General features: G+C 35.1%; 2 protein-coding genes and 1 long non-coding RNA gene across 3 annotated transcripts; 2 read left to right on the top strand and 1 right to left on the bottom strand.

Annotated features, from left to right (window-relative positions):
* Positions 1 to 1,291: 1,291 nt before the first annotated feature.
* Positions 1,292 to 3,498, top strand: LOC118060890 (S-adenosylmethionine synthase 2). The gene is made up of 2 exons (XM_073404105.1): positions 1,292 to 1,452; positions 1,999 to 3,498. The coding sequence occupies exon 2, from the start codon at positions 2,007 to 2,009 to the stop codon at positions 3,186 to 3,188; it is 1,182 nt and encodes a 393-aa protein (XP_073260206.1). The 5' UTR covers positions 1,292 to 1,452; positions 1,999 to 2,006; the 3' UTR covers positions 3,189 to 3,498.
* Positions 3,499 to 6,921: 3,423 nt separating this feature from the next.
* On the top strand, positions 6,922 to 8,719 carry LOC118060889 (uncharacterized). Its single transcript, XR_004689504.2, has 3 exons — positions 6,922 to 7,950; positions 8,052 to 8,192; positions 8,283 to 8,719. It is a non-coding gene; the product is annotated as an uncharacterized lncRNA (long non-coding RNA).
* Positions 8,720 to 10,358: 1,639 nt separating this feature from the next.
* Positions 10,359 to 15,179, bottom strand: LOC118060888 (probable receptor-like protein kinase At5g18500). The gene is made up of 8 exons (XM_035074195.2): positions 14,641 to 15,179; positions 13,581 to 14,269; positions 13,372 to 13,476; positions 13,033 to 13,155; positions 12,794 to 12,964; positions 12,537 to 12,666; positions 11,208 to 11,420; positions 10,359 to 10,768 (listed from the first exon to the last, which is right to left on the bottom strand). The coding sequence occupies exons 2-8, from the start codon at positions 14,243 to 14,245 to the stop codon at positions 10,652 to 10,654; spliced, it is 1,524 nt and encodes a 507-aa protein (XP_034930086.1). The 5' UTR covers positions 14,246 to 14,269; positions 14,641 to 15,179; the 3' UTR covers positions 10,359 to 10,651.
* Positions 15,180 to 18,605: the final 3,426 nt, after the last annotated feature.

The raw sequence follows: 18,605 nt of genomic DNA, 5'->3' as shown, positions 1-18,605 counted from the left end.
AGTACCGAGTATGTAAAAAACAGAGTCTTGATGTGTCCCCGGCAACCTATTCTTTCTTTTTCTCATTTTTCTTCCCTCATTTCTCTCTCATGCTACTTTAACTTATCTTTATTTCTTAATCATTGAATCTTGAATATTATTACTTAGCTATTTTATAAATTAATTTTTATGTTCTATACATGTTAAATAATTTCTATAAGAAATATATATGTATTTGATTTTTAGTAAACCACCCATATTTTTAATAGCAATTGTTACAAAATCAATATTCAAAATTACGACTGTATTAAAATTGTGTAATTTTTTAAATACTTTAACGGTCATTTTATAAGACTTTTATAAAACCGTGTTTTTTTTTTTTTTTTAAATCCCAAATAGTTAGCAAGTTGAATGATTATTGCACCTTGAAAACCAGTAACATGACAGCACCACAAAAGGTTACTATATTCTGTCATGGAAGTACTTCAGTCAAAGGATTTTCTTTTATTAAATGTTTTTCTTCTTCTTCTCGGCAGGCCAGCATGGGAGAACCGTCTTTCCTTTCTTTTCCCATGTGCAGACCGTGAACGCGTACCTGCATTCAAGCTATCATGACCATAACTCTGAGTGTCGGCAGGCCGGGACAGAACATGGTTTCATGACCCCAGATTTGGACCTAAATTAAGTGGCATGGAGACGTTATTAGGATCCATGCATATGCTCTTGACTTCACACTATATTAAAATGAGAAATATTTTTTAATCACCTTGGGATTCACTTACACATCCTTTGGATCTTGAACTACTGTATAAGATTTTTATATAAATTTGATTTGTCTTTCTTTTTTAAAACGGATCTAGCGTGTTGATATTTTCTTAGTGTTTACTGTTATGATCTGAAAAAATAAATTTTTAAAAATTATAAACTGTAGGTTTTTTTCCTTCTTATAAAATATTATTGATTGAAGCAAGATAAAAAAAGCAGACACCACGTAAAGAAAGAGAGTAACGATTATGGGTTGAAAAGTCTTAAGAAACAAAAAACCAAACCCACTTCTATTTTGATGTTCGGTCTCCATGGTTATTAGCCATACACGGTGGAGGTTGGTGAAAAAATCAAGGAGCTAAGATCTCTTCACCAGCTCTCTCTCCCTCCCTCGTAATTTATCAGTGGGTTTGTTCCCTGTCAATATCTCCACCGACTCAAATCGATCCTCACCTTCCACTTTTCATATCCAACAGCTAAGATCTCTTACATTCACAAACATGGACCCCACTCAGCATACAATAATAGACCAGAAATCTTAAGACACCAGCATGAAACTGAAGGTCCACTTGTTGTGTTCTGTCTATAAATAAGGAGCCAAGGCCTTAACGTAAGTCCCACCAACGAGTTCTCTGCTCCTGTAATAACTCAAAGATCTGTCGTTGCTCTGCTCTGCTCTCTCTTAAGTTTTCTCCTCTCATTTCAAGGGTACATTTCTTTACCTTGATTTCTTATTTTTGTTGTGAAATTAGATGCTGTATATTGAGTTTTGAAGTTTTAAACTTGATGTAATGTCAGAGTGTGAAAATGACTTGACTTTTGGTTTGATTTGAAGTAAAGTTTGTGCTTTTCTACATGGGAATTTAGATTTTGGATTGGTGATTTTGAATTTTGATTCTTTGAGCTTATTTGAAGTGAATTTAGATCACTTTTAGCTTATTCTTTTATCATCATGAAACCCTCATGGGCTTTCTTTGTAATCATTTCTTGATCTAGGAAGATGGTTGTTTATGCATCTCCAGAGATAAGAATAGCTTTTGTTGATCCTCTAAGTATGTCGGAAGGTCTCGCTTAGTTTGATCTTTGTTTTAGGCTTTTACATGATTTGGTTGAAATTCTGTTTGGGCTTGAGCGATGGGATCTTCTCATTCTTGTTTTAATTTAATTCGAAGAAAATTGGCAGTGGTAGTGATACTTTGACATTACTGTTGTTAGAAGATATTGAAATTTGTGTGTGGTTTTCCTGCTCTGCAGTCGAGAGAATGGAAACCTTTTTGTTCACTTCTGAATCTGTGAACGAGGGTCACCCCGACAAGCTCTGTGATCAAGTTTCGGATGCAATCCTAGACGCCTGCCTTGAGCAAGATCCAGACAGCAAGGTTGCATGTGAGACTTGCACCAAGACGAACATGGTCATGGTCTTTGGAGAAATCACCACAAAAGCGAACGTAGATTATGAGAAGATTGTGCGCAGCACTTGCCGTTCAATAGGATTTGTCTCTGATGATGTTGGTCTTGATGCGGACAAATGCAATGTCCTGGTTAACATTGAGCAGCAGAGCCCTGATATTGCACAGGGCGTCCATGGTCATCTTACAAAGCGCCCTGAGGAGATTGGTGCTGGTGACCAAGGTCACATGTTTGGCTATGCCACCGATGAGACCCCTGAGCTTATGCCCCTTAGTCATGTTCTTGCCACCAAGCTCGGTGCCCGCCTTACTGAAGTTCGCAAGAATGGAACCTGCCCTTGGTTGAGACCTGATGGCAAAACACAAGTCACGGTTGAGTACTTCAATGAAAATGGTGCTATGGTTCCAGTACGGGTGCACACTGTTCTAATCTCTACGCAACATGATGAAACTGTTACTAATGATGAGATTGCTGCTGACCTCAAAGAGCACGTTATTAAGCCTGTCATCCCTGAGAAGTATCTTGACGAGAAGACCATTTTCCACCTCAACCCATCAGGGCGGTTCGTCATTGGGGGACCACACGGTGATGCTGGCCTTACTGGTCGTAAAATTATTATCGATACTTATGGTGGCTGGGGAGCACATGGTGGTGGTGCCTTCTCCGGCAAGGACCCTACTAAGGTAGACAGGAGTGGTGCCTACATTGTTAGGCAGGCAGCAAAGAGCATTGTTGCAAGTGGCCTTGCTCGCCGATGCATTGTTCAGGTCTCTTATGCTATCGGTGTGCCAGAACCTCTGTCAGTTTTTGTTGACACATATGGGACTGGAAAGATCCCAGACAAGGAGATTCTCAAAATTGTAAAGGAAAAATTTGACTTCAGGCCTGGAATGATTGCCATTAGCTTGGATCTTAAGAGGGGTGGCAATGGCAGGTTCTTGAAGACAGCTGCTTATGGTCACTTTGGAAGGGATGACCCTGACTTTACATGGGAGGTAGTGAAGCCCCTCAAATCTGAGAAGCCCCAACAGTAAAAGTGGCATGGCCTGCGATCAATAATTTGCTTGCTCTTGGCAGCATCACTGAAACCCCAACTGTTTTCTCGCCTTTGTTTTGTTTCGCTGCTTATTTTATTTATTATTTCATCCGTATGCTTTTGCCATACAGTATAAGAATACATGTGGAGTCTCGAGTCTTAGTTTAAACAAGAAGAGCTGCCTTGATACTTCATGAGATTGTCTAAGAAGAGAAGAGAAGAGAGATGTAATACTGTAAAAGGATGAACTACAGATAAATGAATTTCACTGTGGAATAAGATGATTGCTCTACTTCCACTCTTTACCATCTTCCATTTTCCCCGTTCTGTTCTCTTACAAATTAATAGATTGTTAGCAGAAACTAATGAAATATCATCATATTCCCACTCAGTTGCTAAACGCTCGTGTCCAAAGGATTGAAGAAACAGATTGCTTTCCAACAATTTCAAACTAATGAAAAGATTTCCAGAGCTAATTAAGCTCCTCTGGGAAGATCATCCTGGCAGCCTGCTGTGCTGTGTATATATACAAGCATAATTAATCGTCGTGAGGGTAAGTTTGATTTTCGACCAAAAATAATGATTTTTTCTCGAGAAAATCAATTGCCCACCTTCCCTCCAATCATTCTTTGAACTCATTTGGATTTGTATATAGGTGGAGAGCACCTCATGAAGATATTTTCTAAGTTCCACTCACAATTAACAATCTCTCACCAACACCATATATATATATATACAGTTTCTCATAAGATAGTTCTTGCGACTCCAGCAAATCCTGTCTTTCCCGATTAAACTTTTCGTCGAAAACAGCACTTATTAATTTTATTGGGACTTTTACCGACAAGATTTTGTCATTAAAAAACTCACTTACGCAGCTGTTATGGAAGGTTTTTCCCAAGAATTATAGTGTAACTCATAGCTAGAGTATAACCACGTTACGAACCCACCAGTCTCGGTCAGTTGCTTGCCTTCTTTGTCAATGTTGATGAGCTTGGCCCAAACCGCAGGTTAGCTCCGGGATTTGCCGATCCGAGATTTAGTTTAGGCTGGGTTTCATATTAAATTAGATAAGAATTGACTTATAAAATCCAATTAACTTAGTTAAATAACTAATTTTATTTTTTAAAATTTATTTCAAAGCTTTATTAAAAAAATCTTGAAGTGTTTTTGTTTTGAATTAATTTAATTAATCCACCTAACTTATAATCTAGATTTTGAATTGAATAATAAATCTTGGGGAGTTTAATAACTTTACTATTTTGCAATGGAGATCAACGTAGCAAAATCATTCTCTAATTGGGAGAAAGAAACATGCATTTTTATAACTAAGAGATAGAGGACTTGTCAAAATATTCTAATCATGCAATTGAAATTCAAACCTTAATTAATTATGAGTCCATCATTACCAGGTCAACTTTGTTAATTAACAACACTATTTTAACTAGATTAAAAATAATATTAATGATTACGAGTTTGAGTTTTTTTAAAATTATTATATATTTATATTATTATTAATTTTAAAATTTATAAAATTAATTAAAATATATATAAATTGATTCGGATATCTATCTTAATAATAATAAATAAATAAAAACAAACCATAACCAACTTTCTTATTTTCACAACAAAAATAATCATTACAGTTGAATTTATGCATACCAAAGTAATGCAGACATTACTATCTAATAATTGCCAACATTAAATTTGCATAGTTATCTAATAACGAAAACTTTAAAATATTAATTTGGGTAATTTTACAAATCCATTAGTTAAAAAAAATAATCTTGGTTTACCCATCTTAACCCCTTATAAGTCGATTTTTTTTTTTTTTCGTTTTGTTTTCTTTTCAGGGTTCTTGTGAGCTTCTTAATTCAAGAACTCTTATGGTATTACATGTTTTTTTTTTTTTTTAAAGTTATTTTTTAAATATTTTTAAATCGTTTTGATATATTGATATTAAAAATAATTTTTAAAAAAATTAAAAAAATATATCTTTTAATATTATTTTTAAAATATATTTTAAATCATAACCATTACCATAATCTTAAACCGAGAATTAACCATCATCCTAACAGTTTCCGTTCACCCTTCTCGATATCGAGATTCCATTCTATTTTATATGATAATTTATATCATCTCGAAATGAAAGAATATCTGAAGCTGAATAATGATTATACTGACTGCTCTAGTTGGTATAAATTAATTGGTTATTTGAAATGAAGACTTAATGGTTTTAAATAAACTAAATTAAGATAGTTACTAAGATGAAATATTTTCTGTTTATACAATGGTGTTCTGACGGGGAATATTTAGATCACTTTTGGCTTATCCATTTGTCGCTCTTTAATTTGTGGGAGTAATCATTCATTTCTTAAATAAAAAAGCTAAATATTAAAAGGAAATATATACTTGATGAAAGTTAAAAGTCATTCAATATATATAGCAACTATGATGTACAACGTTATAGATAATATTGAATCTTCAAGCTATAAAAACACATTTTGAACCCTAATATATATATATATATATATATCTTAATTCTGAGGTAGTCCATTAATGACGAACTCTTCGAGGCACCGTCTTAAGACTTTTTCAATATTGCAAATTGAAAGAATATTTTTTTCATAAGGAGTGAAAGGACCTGTTAAAGAATATTTTATATATATATATATATATATATATGAAGACAACTTAATTGATTTGCTTTGGAAAAATTGTGTTGATATATGATCGATATGATATCGCACTCCATCGTCTTGTGATGTCTTGAAAATTATTTAGATAGGAAATGATAAAAATACCCTTAGAAGAGTAAGTTTTCGGCATATATAGGTGAAGGAAATTTTAGTAATTAAACAAAGAATTAGTACGTAAATATAAGAGAAAGAAAAAGAAGACTTACACTCGAAGAGAGTGAACCACAAAAAGAAGAAGAGAAAGAGAAAAAGATAAGCTAGAGAAAAGAGTTAGAAATTAAAATATATAGAAAAAGTAAGATTTGTGTTTTGAGGTGTATAATTATCTTATTTAGCTATAAAATAAAGGGAAAAAAAAAAAAGGAAAACTTAAACTAGAAGAGAGGAACTATAAGAAGAAGAAAACAAGGTAAAAAATAAAACAAGGAGAAGAGAGTTAGAGAAAATATATTTAAAAGGTAAGATTTATATTTTGAAGTGTATAATTGTGTTATTTAGCTATAATTTTTTTGTTTTGTTAAAGATTTATGGTTTTGAAAATTTTATTTTAGATTTGATTAATAAATTAATTTGAATATTAACAGATCACGCTTAACTATTTTACTTTATTTGTTAATCCTTCTTTACTTGCCTTCAAATATCTTTTTTAAAAACAACTTTTTGGTTAGAATTTTGGGCTTCTTTTTCATATTACATTATCGTGTGTGTATATATATATATATATATCTTTCTTTTTTTCAATCTTCTATACTGTGCTTGTCTTATACTTTATTTTCTCTCACTTCTTTTTGAGATTTGTTTTTTAATTTTTTATATATATACAGGTTAATTAAAGAAGCTAAAACCTTTTAATTAATAATTATTAGAATATTTGAAATATGTGAATTTTAATATGATTTAATAAATGGCATGCATCAAAAGTAATTAGTATAGATAATAATAATAATAATAATGACCGCATTGACAACTAAAAGCAGGAATTAAGCCCAAGTGGGATTCTCTCCCGCCACCCTCTCTGTATTTAATGAATCCTCAATTAGGAACAAATCTTGTGATGGAGTCGCCTGCTATATCCCTGATTCCAAACAATTTGCTAAAAAGATACTTTTTTATCTGAAAAACATTCAAAAACTCATGGAGGAAGAGAGGAAAGGGGTTCAGGAGGATATCGATAAAGAAAAAAGGGTCTCTCCTGTATTGGAGGTGAAGGTTTATTTAGGTGATCATGACCAATTAGATCAACACGTTGCTGTGGCTTTGGATGGTGAAGAGGAGAAAGAAACTAAAAAACAAGAGGATTACTCTGTACTTGATGAGTCCACTGTCAAGGATCCCGAACAAGTCATGGACATGGTGGTAGAGAAGAAGGAGAAAATCACAAAAATAATTATACAGGTATCTGTCTCTCCTCCAGCTATAGTCATGGAAGTGGAAGAAGAGGAGAAAGACGAGGTTGAGGAGGATGATGATGATGATGATGATTATGAAGACGAGGAGGAGGGGGAGGAGATTAAAAAAAAAAGGGTGGGTGCGTGGTTGAGCTGGAAGATGGCTGGGACTCTGACCGTGTAGTCGAGGACCCTGAAGAATATACTCGGTGTTTACGATACGAACAAAAGGGAAGAAGGGATCTTTGTTATACGTACTATAATAAGTTTGCTTCTGCATCGAAAGTAATTAAGAGAGATGATGGTGACGAGATAACTTATCAAGCTAAGGTGATCCACGATGATATTCGATCAGGAGATATAGATGTGGAAATTTTTAGGCCAAAAACAAACCCCAGTAAAAGAAAATAGAAGATTAAAAAAAATGGTGATGATCTTGAGGAGGAGAAGGAGGAGGAGGGAGACGAGGTGGAGGAGAAATATAAGATTAATAGGGAGGAGGAGGAGGAGAAAACTGAAGGGAAATACTGGGTGGTTGAGTTGGACGATGGCTGGGACGTCTATCATGTAGCTGGAGGCGACCCTGATGAATATACTCGCGCGGCGTTTGAAATACCTTGAAAAGGAAGAAAGGGATCTTTTGGTGCACTATTCTGAGATTTATTGCGCATCCGATGTAATTACGAAACTTTTTTAACAAACAAATTCTTGTTGTTCTTGTTCTTGTGATTTGATCGAGGTTTCTCATAACTGATCGATTTTCTTTTTCTTTTTTAGGGTTTCGATCTTGTTCGTCCTCCTCCACCTGGCTACTGTTGGGCATCCCCCATTGATATTAATGACTCTTCTCAACTCGGAGTTGTCAACAGAATGGCCAGATTTGCTGTCGAATATTACAACAAAAAATACAAGAGAAAGGTCCAAGTGCAGCAATTTGGGCAGTAGGAATCGACAATATATGGAGTTGGATTTGTGCCGTGTATTGATTCTTAATATTTGTTGTTGCAGGGAAAAAAGATGTAGTTTGTTCGAGTTCACCATGCAAATATCACGAGAGCATGTCGTGATGCTTACTACATAACTTTACTGGCTAAAGACCTGATTAAGGAAGACGATGACGAGGAGAAAGCTTATCATACAAAGGTGGTCCATTGGGAGTTTCTATCAGGAAGCGCGAGTATATATGTTGAAATTTTTAGGCCAAAAGCAAACCCCAGCAGCCAAGCTATTATATAATCAGTCAAGCATGTTTTGATTTGGGCGCCATTCTCTAATTAATGGCTGTCGCTTATTGCTAATAATACTATCGATTATCATAATAATAATAATAATTAAAAAAAAAAAAAAAAGCCTTTCATGGCAGTCTTCCTGAACTTCATTTGTCTCCAGTTACTTTGCATGAAAGCAAGGCTTGCAAACGTAAGCAAGCAACGCAAGTTCTAATTAAAATCAGGAGGGGCAATTCTTCTTTAACTGCGTCTTGGTCAATGAATTAATCAAACACAAAAGTACGTAGTAGAAGAGGTAGGATTTCTAAAATCAGGAGGGGCAGTTCTTCTTTAACTGTGTCAGGTCGATTGCAGTAGAAGAGGTAGGATTTCGATCTCAGCAAACATTATTGAAATAGCTAACCCAATTCTGTACACACCCTATGGCCCAAGTAGCACAAAATCATCTCTCCCTAGCTCCACGACAAAGAGAGAGAAAAATAATGATGAAGAAAATCACTTGTCCCACCTGTTCACTAGTACTGTCCTAGATATCAACATTTTAATGTCTGAGGTACTCCCAAAAAAATCTCAAGAATAACCATCTCGACGTATAAAAATAATTTAGTGGTGGCAAATATACAGCTGACCCGCTCACATCACAAGTATATTTTGTTGATGATGATATTTATTCATTAATCCTGATGAAGACGATCACTACTAGAAAAATTAAAAACGCACGAAATGTTCTTCAATTGCTAGAACTCTGGGTCCCCTTTGCATCGGCATTGAAGAGGGTGCGAGAACTAAAGCCTCAGTTTGACAACATCAAAAGACAACGGAGGGAAAGCAACAAGTACAAGAAGGAATGCATAAACAGCTTCCTGCTCTATCGCCTTGAGGGTATTGGCAGTGATTTGACAGCTTCGATTGACCTGACTTCAGGGCTTGGAAGACTGTATGTTTATGATTTATGCTGCAAACACAATGAGGTGGTTTACTGAACTGGAGCAATATGGTGGTTACATTTCTATTTGGCCCTGTATACCATGAGGCTGCTGAATCTTTGCTTGTCTTCTGAATGATTGCAGGTTCTTGAATTCCTAGGGGATGGATGATGTTTGCTTGCTCCAACTGAACTGCATCAGAAACCTTCATTTTACTTTATATGTTTTGGTGTTATTTCCACTAGTACTGGACTTGTCTTTAGTTTTATAGTAGCAGTGGCCTTGTGCAAGTGTTTAACTGGAAACAATCAGTCTGATTTTTGAGGTATCGGAAGATGTTTGAGATTTGTCAAAATTAAGTGATGGTATTGAGATGCTATGTGGATGGCTTGTTAATGTATTGGCTTGCCAACTAATTAACCTAGCTTCTCTCTTTAGCTCATTGGGACAGTTCCTTCAAGCTTAGGGTTTGATTAACTAGATGTGAGCCACATTCAGCTCAGTGGAGAACTAGCACTCCTAGAATAGTTCATTCACAACATGATTGGTTAAGAGGTAAGAACTTGGAAGAGGAATAGTGGATGATGTACAGGCAACAAAATACATGAAAACTTCCGAAGGACTGTTACGTGGGGTCGATAGAATAAAGTTCCAGCTTTCTTTTGTTTCCAGTTTCCAGTCTTGAGATTAAGAAGCCTTTCCTGTCTGTCTTTCTGTTTTTGAATTGTCTCGAATTAATTACTTTGCATAAAAGCAGAATTTGCAAAGGTAAGCAAGTTCAAAAATCAGGAGGGGCTTGTTTTTTTTATCTGTGTCTTGGTCAATCAATCAAACACAGAGTAGTTAGGTTGATAGTCAGGTTCCATGGTGTAGAATATGGATCAGGAAGGAGAGGGAGAAATAGAGAGAGGCAGTAGAAGAGGGGAGGATTTCATCAAACAGTTTTTGAATTGCTAACCCAATTCTGTACACACCCTAGGCCCCAAGTAACATGGGTTCTTCACAATACCAAGTCCATAACAATACATAGACAAATCATCTCTCCCTATACAACAAAATGAGAACAAAATAATAACGAGAAAAAAGAAGAAAATCACTTGCCCCCCCTGTTCAGTGTCCTAGATATCAACATTTTAATGTTTGAGGCACCCCGAAAAAATTGTAAGAATAACCATCTCAATTTATAAGTCCCCTGTATTACCTAAATGAGTCTCATGTTTTGTCAAATTCGCCGGCTTTCAGATCTTGAACCTGGATGGTCGCTGCGATCAGTGTCAGAATTTTCCCTTTGAGATTCAATTTCCATGCTACCTCCCCGAGTTCTTCGATGCCTACGATCCTGAAAACAGTTACATGTTGAACAATAAATCAGCCAAAAGCCATGTTTCTTCGTTGTTAAATTTCATAACATTGAATTTAAAACTAAAAGTGAGTTGCTGGTAATTCCTTCTCCAGTAAATACTGAACAAGCACAAAAACAGTCAAAACTCGAGAATATAGAGGATCAGTATTGATATTTTGGCTCCCATGGCCCACATTTTGTGCAATATAGCAAAAATCAAAGAATGCAATCAAGCAACCATCCAAGTTCAAGCACAAAAACAGACAGGAATTGTGAGGATGGAGGTAGCACCATCATTCATGATATTTTGGTTGCCATGGTGCACCATTTTGTGCACAAAGGATGCAAGCGATTACACATGTTCATATTCAAAAATGATTTTGGTTACAAGTGATCAGATGCATTTTGGACTGTATAAGTGAAGTCAGAAACCAACCTCTCTTGGAATGGGATATTCCTCAGACTCGAGCATTCGAACAACTTGACCCATCTTAGGTCTTTTTTCAGAATCTGGATCAAGACACCTCAAAGCGGTCAACAGGGCACGTTTTAGAGCTCTTGTTGATGGCCTGGCTTCAATATTTGGGTCTACTACTTCTTCAGACTGTCTGTTTCCGACCATCATTTTCAACCAATCCACAAGATTTACCTGCCAGTCAGATGATTTAATGATCAACACAGCTTTAAAAGCTGTTTAAAGAGAATAAACTTCCAGCTACTGAACATATGGCCTCAATAATTACAAGGGGGGGATAATAATGCAGGACAACAATTCTAAGAGAGTCTAATAAATTCAACTAGGCATGATCAGGCTTGAAACTGAATGAGCCTAGAAAGCTAATTTGGAAACTAGATGATGTACTAGGCTGTCAGCATCTTGAAAATTTAAATAGTTCACGTTTTTCATTCATAGGATACTAGACACGTTCATTTATTATTTATTATATTGTTACCCCTGATCAATAATAATAATAACAAAAACCAATAATTCCCTATCTCTCCCACTGGTCTTCGCTAACCTATATGGAAATAGAAATGGCATCGAATCATCCTGACTAGCATGAGTAAGGATCTGGTTAAAAGATCGTATCATATTTTCTCTTTAACTTTTCTTTAGGGTTAAGGGATAGTTGATAGAAAAGCAACAGAAATAGATAACTAGAACTCAATGTTCACTGGCTTATAGTTTAATTCATTTATTATCATGTTTTACTACAGCACATAAATAAACAAATGAACTTCATTTAAATTCATCCAATTCTCTAAATGGGATGTCAAGTTTGTCGAATGATTGTATTGTAGAGAATGCAGTAATTCAAGAACCACACGGTTAGCCCTTATAATGCATGTCTAACGATTTTGGTTAATTCACAGGGTAATCACCAATATGAGTTTGGCTAGGGTGTGTTAGGTCAAACACTCTTTGGAGTAAAATAGCAATGCAGAAGACAGGAGTAGAAGCACTTATTCCTAGGCCTCAGTCTCTGTCACTTAGCCTAGCTAGTGAACACAGAACCAGTTATTAGACCATTTATCTAAACAGTCAATTCTCTGTCACTTAACCTCACCAACCATAACTCATGAAAAAACAAAAGCAATTGATAAATGTGAAGTTAATTTAGGCTAGACTAGAACCCTAAAATTGAGTGGCATTTAGTAACCATTATAGTACATTTGAATTGCATTGGTTTATTGATGATATAGCCAGGGACTCAAGACAGATTAAAAAAACTTGGTAGAGAATGCAAAGGTAAAATAGCCATACCTCATGAGTAGGGCGGCCATAGTCTACAGGATCTCTTCCGGTGATTGATTCTAACAGCACAACCCCAAAGCTATAAACATCACTCTTTTCATTCAAGAGTCCACTATTTGCATATTCAGGAGCCACATATCTGTAAGATTTCATTTTGTCAGGGCAAGAGGAATGGGGTTGATTTTAAAAGTGATGATCCTCTTCCATCAAAGAACAGGAGTAACAGTGAAAGAACCAGTAAGAATACACTTGCAGAAAGTACTTGCCCGAAGGTTCCCATAACTCGAGTCGTTACATGGCTTTTGCCAGCACCAAGCAACTTTGCCAAGCCAAAATCAGAAACCTTAGCATTGAAGTCATCATCAATTAATATATTACTCGACTTTATGTCTCGATGCACCACTTTTGGCTCAATGGCCTCGTGCAAATAGGCAAGACTGCAAGAAACATACCAAGTCATTTGGGAACCTGAAGGCCAACGAGGGACTAAACAGAATTGACTTACGCCTTAGCTGTGCCGAGTAGAACCTTCATGCGGGCCTCCCAAGTAAGATATCCATGCTGACGCATAGCTCCATGAAGCCACTGTTCCAAGTTTCCGTTGTTGACATACTCATAAACCAACATCCTGCAATGTTTTTATGTATTAGATCATAATGATAAGAACTTGAGCAGTTCTGCATAACAGAGGTAAGTAGCAATCAGATTCTTAAGCCACAAAACAGAAACTTTCTATTGATAATGAGTTGATGCCTAAGGCATAAAGTCCAAAGTGAATCGTGTGAGCAAATGACCTCAACTCTAAACTATATAGCATCATATGTGGTAAAAAAAATTGGTGTACCTGTGTGTCCCTTCTATGCAATATCCCAGAAGACGAACCAAATTCTTGTGTCGAACATGACCAATGGCTTCAACTTCCACCCTAAACTCCTTTTCCGCTTGGCCCCTAAAGAAGAGTTAAGAGGTTGTGAGTGAAGAAAACTTAAAGTGATAAGAAAAGATCAATTGTAAGAAATTTTACAAGAATCATAAAGCTAATTTCAAACTCACAAGTTGTTCAGGATCTTTTTTACTGCCACTGGAGTGCCATTGATCAAATGTCCCTGATAAACCACTCCATATCCACCCTCACCAAGGATATTCTCCTTCGAAAACCGATTTGTTGCAAGCTCAAGATCCCTCAAGGTGAACCAGTGACCCCAACCCAAGTGAGAGAACTCAGGCAGACCAATCAACGGAGAAGGAGCAGTAATAGGGTATGACGAAGAAGGTTTATATACAGTTACTGTTCCGGAACTCCCTTCTTCACCTGACTGTGATCCACAATCTTTCTCTAAATGATGAAAAGAATCTGACTGACTCATATTGCCTCCATTCTTCCCCTTCCCCATGCCTAGATGAACCAAGACCTTATCCGATTCTTTTTCACTGGACTTGTCATGAATTGTGAGAAGAATCCCATCACGAGGTGCAAATTCATTTGTTGATACCTGTTCCACTCGAACTTCCTTAATTTCCTTGGAGATAGTTGGGATTTGGCTAAGGGGAAGACGGTTTCTATCTCTTTTAGATTTCTTCCGTAAAGTTAAACAGAAGGACAGTACAGAGAGGATGATTATGATAAATAATGCAACACAAATTCCAATCACTTCCCAGACCTTGAGACCCAAAATGGCAGTTTTCTTGGATAGTTCAGCGTTTAGATCAGTGGCCATCTTGCCTTTTCAGATGCCCAAACCCTGCATAATTAACATGAAACACACATATATACATTAGAAGCTATCCCATCAATGCAGAATCTCACAGGAAGAATCGCGTAACTACTTCTCTACACATTACAAAATCCTTTTCCTTAAAAAAAAAAAAAAAAAAAACTGACCAAATCCAGGACTACAACTACATAAACCATACAGATAAAACAATGACATTAAAACAGGCATTTCAATGAGAAAATGAACAGATTAGATAACACAGCAGAATAGGACTCTCCCAAAAAAAATAAGAGAAATATTTCATTTAGAATACAATCTTTGCTGACAAAATGAGCATGGATTAAGAAGCAGAAAAGGAAAAGAAGTGAAAAGCAAAGAAAAAGCTTGAATCTTTCTACCTCTCTATAATGAAGTCCACAAAAGAAACCTTTAAAGCATGGATCTTCGAAACGCCCTCGCCATACCAACTCCTCAATACCCCAGATCTCAAAAGATTAAAACAATGTCAAAAGCAACACACTTGGAAGACACCCAAAAGAATCCAATTGTGAAAGGGTAAAGTTAAATAGCAAAAAAGCGTAGATTTCCTTTCAAGAAATGAAAATGTGAGCGTGAATCTAAGCTGGGGTGGAGCTTTCTGTGTGCCCAAAAGCCACAAATGACAAGAAGAAGAAAGGGGCTTTATTGTTGCTTGTGGTAAAGAGTAGGGGATGATGGACATTGAAATTTGAGATCTTTTTAAGAGAAGGGGGGGGGGGGGAGAAAAGAGAAGAGGAAGAAGGGAAGGAGTTATCAGTGGTAGGTGATGAGTTTTAGTTTAGAAGAGTTAACATTACTACAACATCTCAGACCTTAAACAAACAAAATACAGTCGTCAAGCAGTACAGTAAAAGAGAAGTCATGGAAATTTGTAAGCTTCTGCCTCCCTGCTATTTCTCAATCGGACAGAGAGCATGATTGACTTGGTAGTTAAAGTGGTTTATTTGGTAAGTAAGATGGGTTTTTTTTTAATTTAAATTTTAAGATTAATATTTAAAAAAATTATTAAATTTTTTTAAATAAATCATATTAATGCAGAAACATGTTTCTAGGATTACTGGCCAAAGAAACTTAGTTTTAATTAATACATAAACTGATTTAAGAATACAACGAAAATATAGATGATGATATTTCAATGTAATCAAAATGACTCAAAGATGATTTTATTGTGGTCAACTATAAAGGTTTTGGTTGTAATTTTAGAGAATGTTACTTGAAAGTGAAGAGTTTATGATATTTAATTAAATAACTCTTGGAAATATAATTATATTTGTGTTTTTAAAAAAATTTAAATTTTTTTTATTAAAAATTAATTTTTTATATATTTTAGATCATTTTGATATGTTGATCTCAAAAATAATTTTTTAAAAATAAAAAAATATCATTTTAATATATTTCTATATAAAAAACAATCATAATTATATTCTCAAACAAGTCTTTAATCAATGAAATTAGATGGTCAAACATCTCAATTAAGATAAACAAGTAGTGGCTGACTTGTATTATGATGGTGAAGATGCAGAAAAAGGCCATTAATGTGATTTTATAATGTTTGGGAACAGCACTATCTGTCACTAGCTGCCTTGCCATGCTTTGCTTGGCCTGCCCTTCTTAATTAAATAATAATAAATAAAAAAAACTCAAGAATTGTCTGGGGAGAAAGGAAAAGCTATTTTTCAGCTTTTGATATTTGAAATTTAAGATTAACGTTCATAATAATTATTTACGTTAAATATATAAAGTCAATGTGAGGGTTGTATTATTAAATATATTTTTATGGTTGAAACAATTAAAGAATATTATCATTTATTGTGTTTTATTAGTACACTAGGAAGACGGCAAAAACATTAAAAAAATCGGAAATATCTTACATGTTTCATCTATCTTTATCCCTCCTGAGAATCAAAACATTAACCAAGACAAACTAGGGAGGTTGGGCAGCTGCACCATTAACGACGATCAACCTCTTCAAAGGGACATTAATTTATTATTGCTGACAAGAAAGAAAGTAGTTCATCGATGAGCTGTAAATAGTTGATGCAGCTTCAGGTAGAAATTAAGGCTCCGTACTAGATCACCAGCAGAAAGAAAATCTTACAAGCTACCTTGCTGCATCCAGATTGATTCCATTTGGCGAGTGTAGATTTGCCTTTTTAATTAGCTCACATTTCATCAGCCTGTAGCCATGAAGACAACCCTATCATCTCATGATCTTCTCTCACAATTCTGCATGTGGGACGTTAAAATCTATCCATTTAAAAGCTTAATTTGCTGTGTAAAACCCAATCAACTAACTAAGACTATACTTTTAAGACCCGGTTTAGTAGCCGGCCCAGTCCAAGACTTGAGTTTTGAGTTTTGACTGGATTACCAAGTCCGCCAGGTTCAAAAAAAATTTTTTTTGAAAAAATCAAAATGATATCATTTTAGTAAGAAAAAAAATCAACAGGTTTATGACTGGGTCACTAGATCACACCAAGTTTTTATTTTTTTTTATTTTTTTTTAATTTGATTCCAAGTTGACCCGCAGGCCGAGCCAGGCTTCAAAATGACCGAGACTATTTGAGGGTATTAACATTTAATTATTTAAAGAACCCCCCCTTCTTCTACCTGTTTCTAATTGCTAGTCTATACTCCATGTGTGTGTGTGTATTTTGTGCTAGCTATAAGACAAAGAAACCCTAACAAACCCGCACTAGAGTGTGTGTGTGTGTGTGTATATATATAGTTGGATTCCTCTTGTGTTTCCTTCCCTTGCAGGGGACACCATGTTCAAGGGACATGCATGTATATGCGAGAACCTAGCCTAGAAAATTAATCACTAATATAAAAAGTATATATGTAGTGCTCTTGCTTGCCTTTTTTTGCTTGGCAAGTTGGCACGTCTGTTAATTGTCTGCGACCTTCAAGCTAGCTAGTGACTAATTATATTGGATTCTTAATTTATGAATGTATGTATGCATGCATGCATGTATCAACTACATTTCATCAAATTTATCTTGTCAGCTCGTACAGTTGCTGGTATTTTATTAGCTGTTAGTTGTGATGAAAAGTGGATTTGCACTCTAGTTTAATTATCACAATCTATTTATGAAGATTTGGTTGTGATTCATGAATGGGGGGTTGAAATGTACTGCCTCTATTTAACTTCTCTTTATTTCCATGTATACACACCAAGATGTGATACTCCCCCCACCTTCCAATATCCGAGTTAATTTATGTGTATTTTAATTAATTTTTTAAGATTTTAAAATTAATAACTATATAAATTATTTATGATCTAAAATTAATAATCATAAATAAGCTAAGAACCCTAGCCTCTTTTATCAGTGTGGTGGTACGTCTTCCATGTACAGTTTACCTGTATAATGCCAACTTCATGGTCTATATATTGCTATGATTCTCATTTTATTTGCGCTACTTGTGCCAGGAAAATCACAACTAAATGCAGCACAGCACTGGAGTACTCAATTGAAAGAGCAAACTTGAGTTAATAGCTTAATAACAAAATTATGATTTGATGATATGAATAATTAATACTATCCTCTTGCTTTATACATCCACTTTGAGCTCCCAGATTTGCTAGACCAGCCAAGCCTGTTAAAATTAATACATATATTTGATATTATAGTAGTTTTTATAATTACAATTTAAATAAATAAATTTATAAAAAGCTATAAATTATATATATTTTTTATTTTTAGAAAGAGTTTTTGGTGGTATTCGTGTAAAATAATAATGTATGTTAATCATTTAGATACTTTCAAGATTATGGTTGGAAAAAGACTCTAAAATAATTGATGAAGTCTTCTTCTTGATGAGTTTTATGCATCGAGATTATCTTGATCTTTTTTTCTAGCTAGCATCTTTCACTTATTAACCTCGGGACTGGAAATTTCTTTTTTTGCAGCCTCAATAACGTTGGATTCCAACTTAGAACATACATACCCAACATCCAAAAACTTGAATCATGTGGTCTAGTGGGCAAAGGATTTGTTTCCTTTTTTTATATTTGGGTTTGATTTTTTTTTTTATGTATGTTTGTTCCTCTTGCAGTGTTTTACTTATTCATTGGACTTGTAGGGTATTTAATGAATCCAAGAATTAGTCATGATACGTGTAAACTGATCCGGACACCTCGGGTTATAAAAAAAAAAAACTTGAATCATGTATTATATATTAAATTTCATGCGCGCAAAGGGTATTCTTAAAGAAACTTTAAGGTTGGATTAGACAGAAAGTTTGACAGCACTGCCTTCGGTTGCTTTGAGAGATCCGGAGGCAGAAAAATCAAAGCTGAGAACCTTTACACACACACAAATCT

This window comes from Populus alba, chromosome 13 (assembly GCF_005239225.2).
Source record: "Populus alba chromosome 13, ASM523922v2, whole genome shotgun sequence".
Lineage (NCBI taxonomy): Eukaryota > Viridiplantae > Streptophyta > Magnoliopsida > Malpighiales > Salicaceae > Populus > Populus alba.
The sequence above is the reverse complement of the archived record's forward strand: the minus strand, read 5'-3'. Positions and strand labels throughout refer to the sequence as shown.

What these genes read in the sequence shown, in the direction of transcription:
- LOC118060890 (XM_073404105.1), top strand. Translation starts at nt 2,007, where the DNA reads ATGGAAACCTTTTTGTTCACTTCTGAATCTGTGAACGAGGGTCACCCC.
- LOC118060888 (XM_035074195.2), bottom strand. Translation starts at nt 14,245, where the DNA reads ATGGCCACTGATCTAAACGCTGAACTATCCAAGAAAACTGCCATTTTG. An exon ending in AAAAAGATCCTGAACAACTT is followed by an intron (nt 13,477 to 13,580) that starts GTGAGTTTGAAA and finishes ACTCTTCTTTAG; the next exon opens with GGGCCAAGCGGAAAAGGAGT. An exon ending in CTACTCGGCACAGCTAAGGC is followed by an intron (nt 12,965 to 13,032) that starts GTAAGTCAATTC and finishes TGTTTCTTGCAG; the next exon opens with TCTTGCCTATTTGCACGAGG.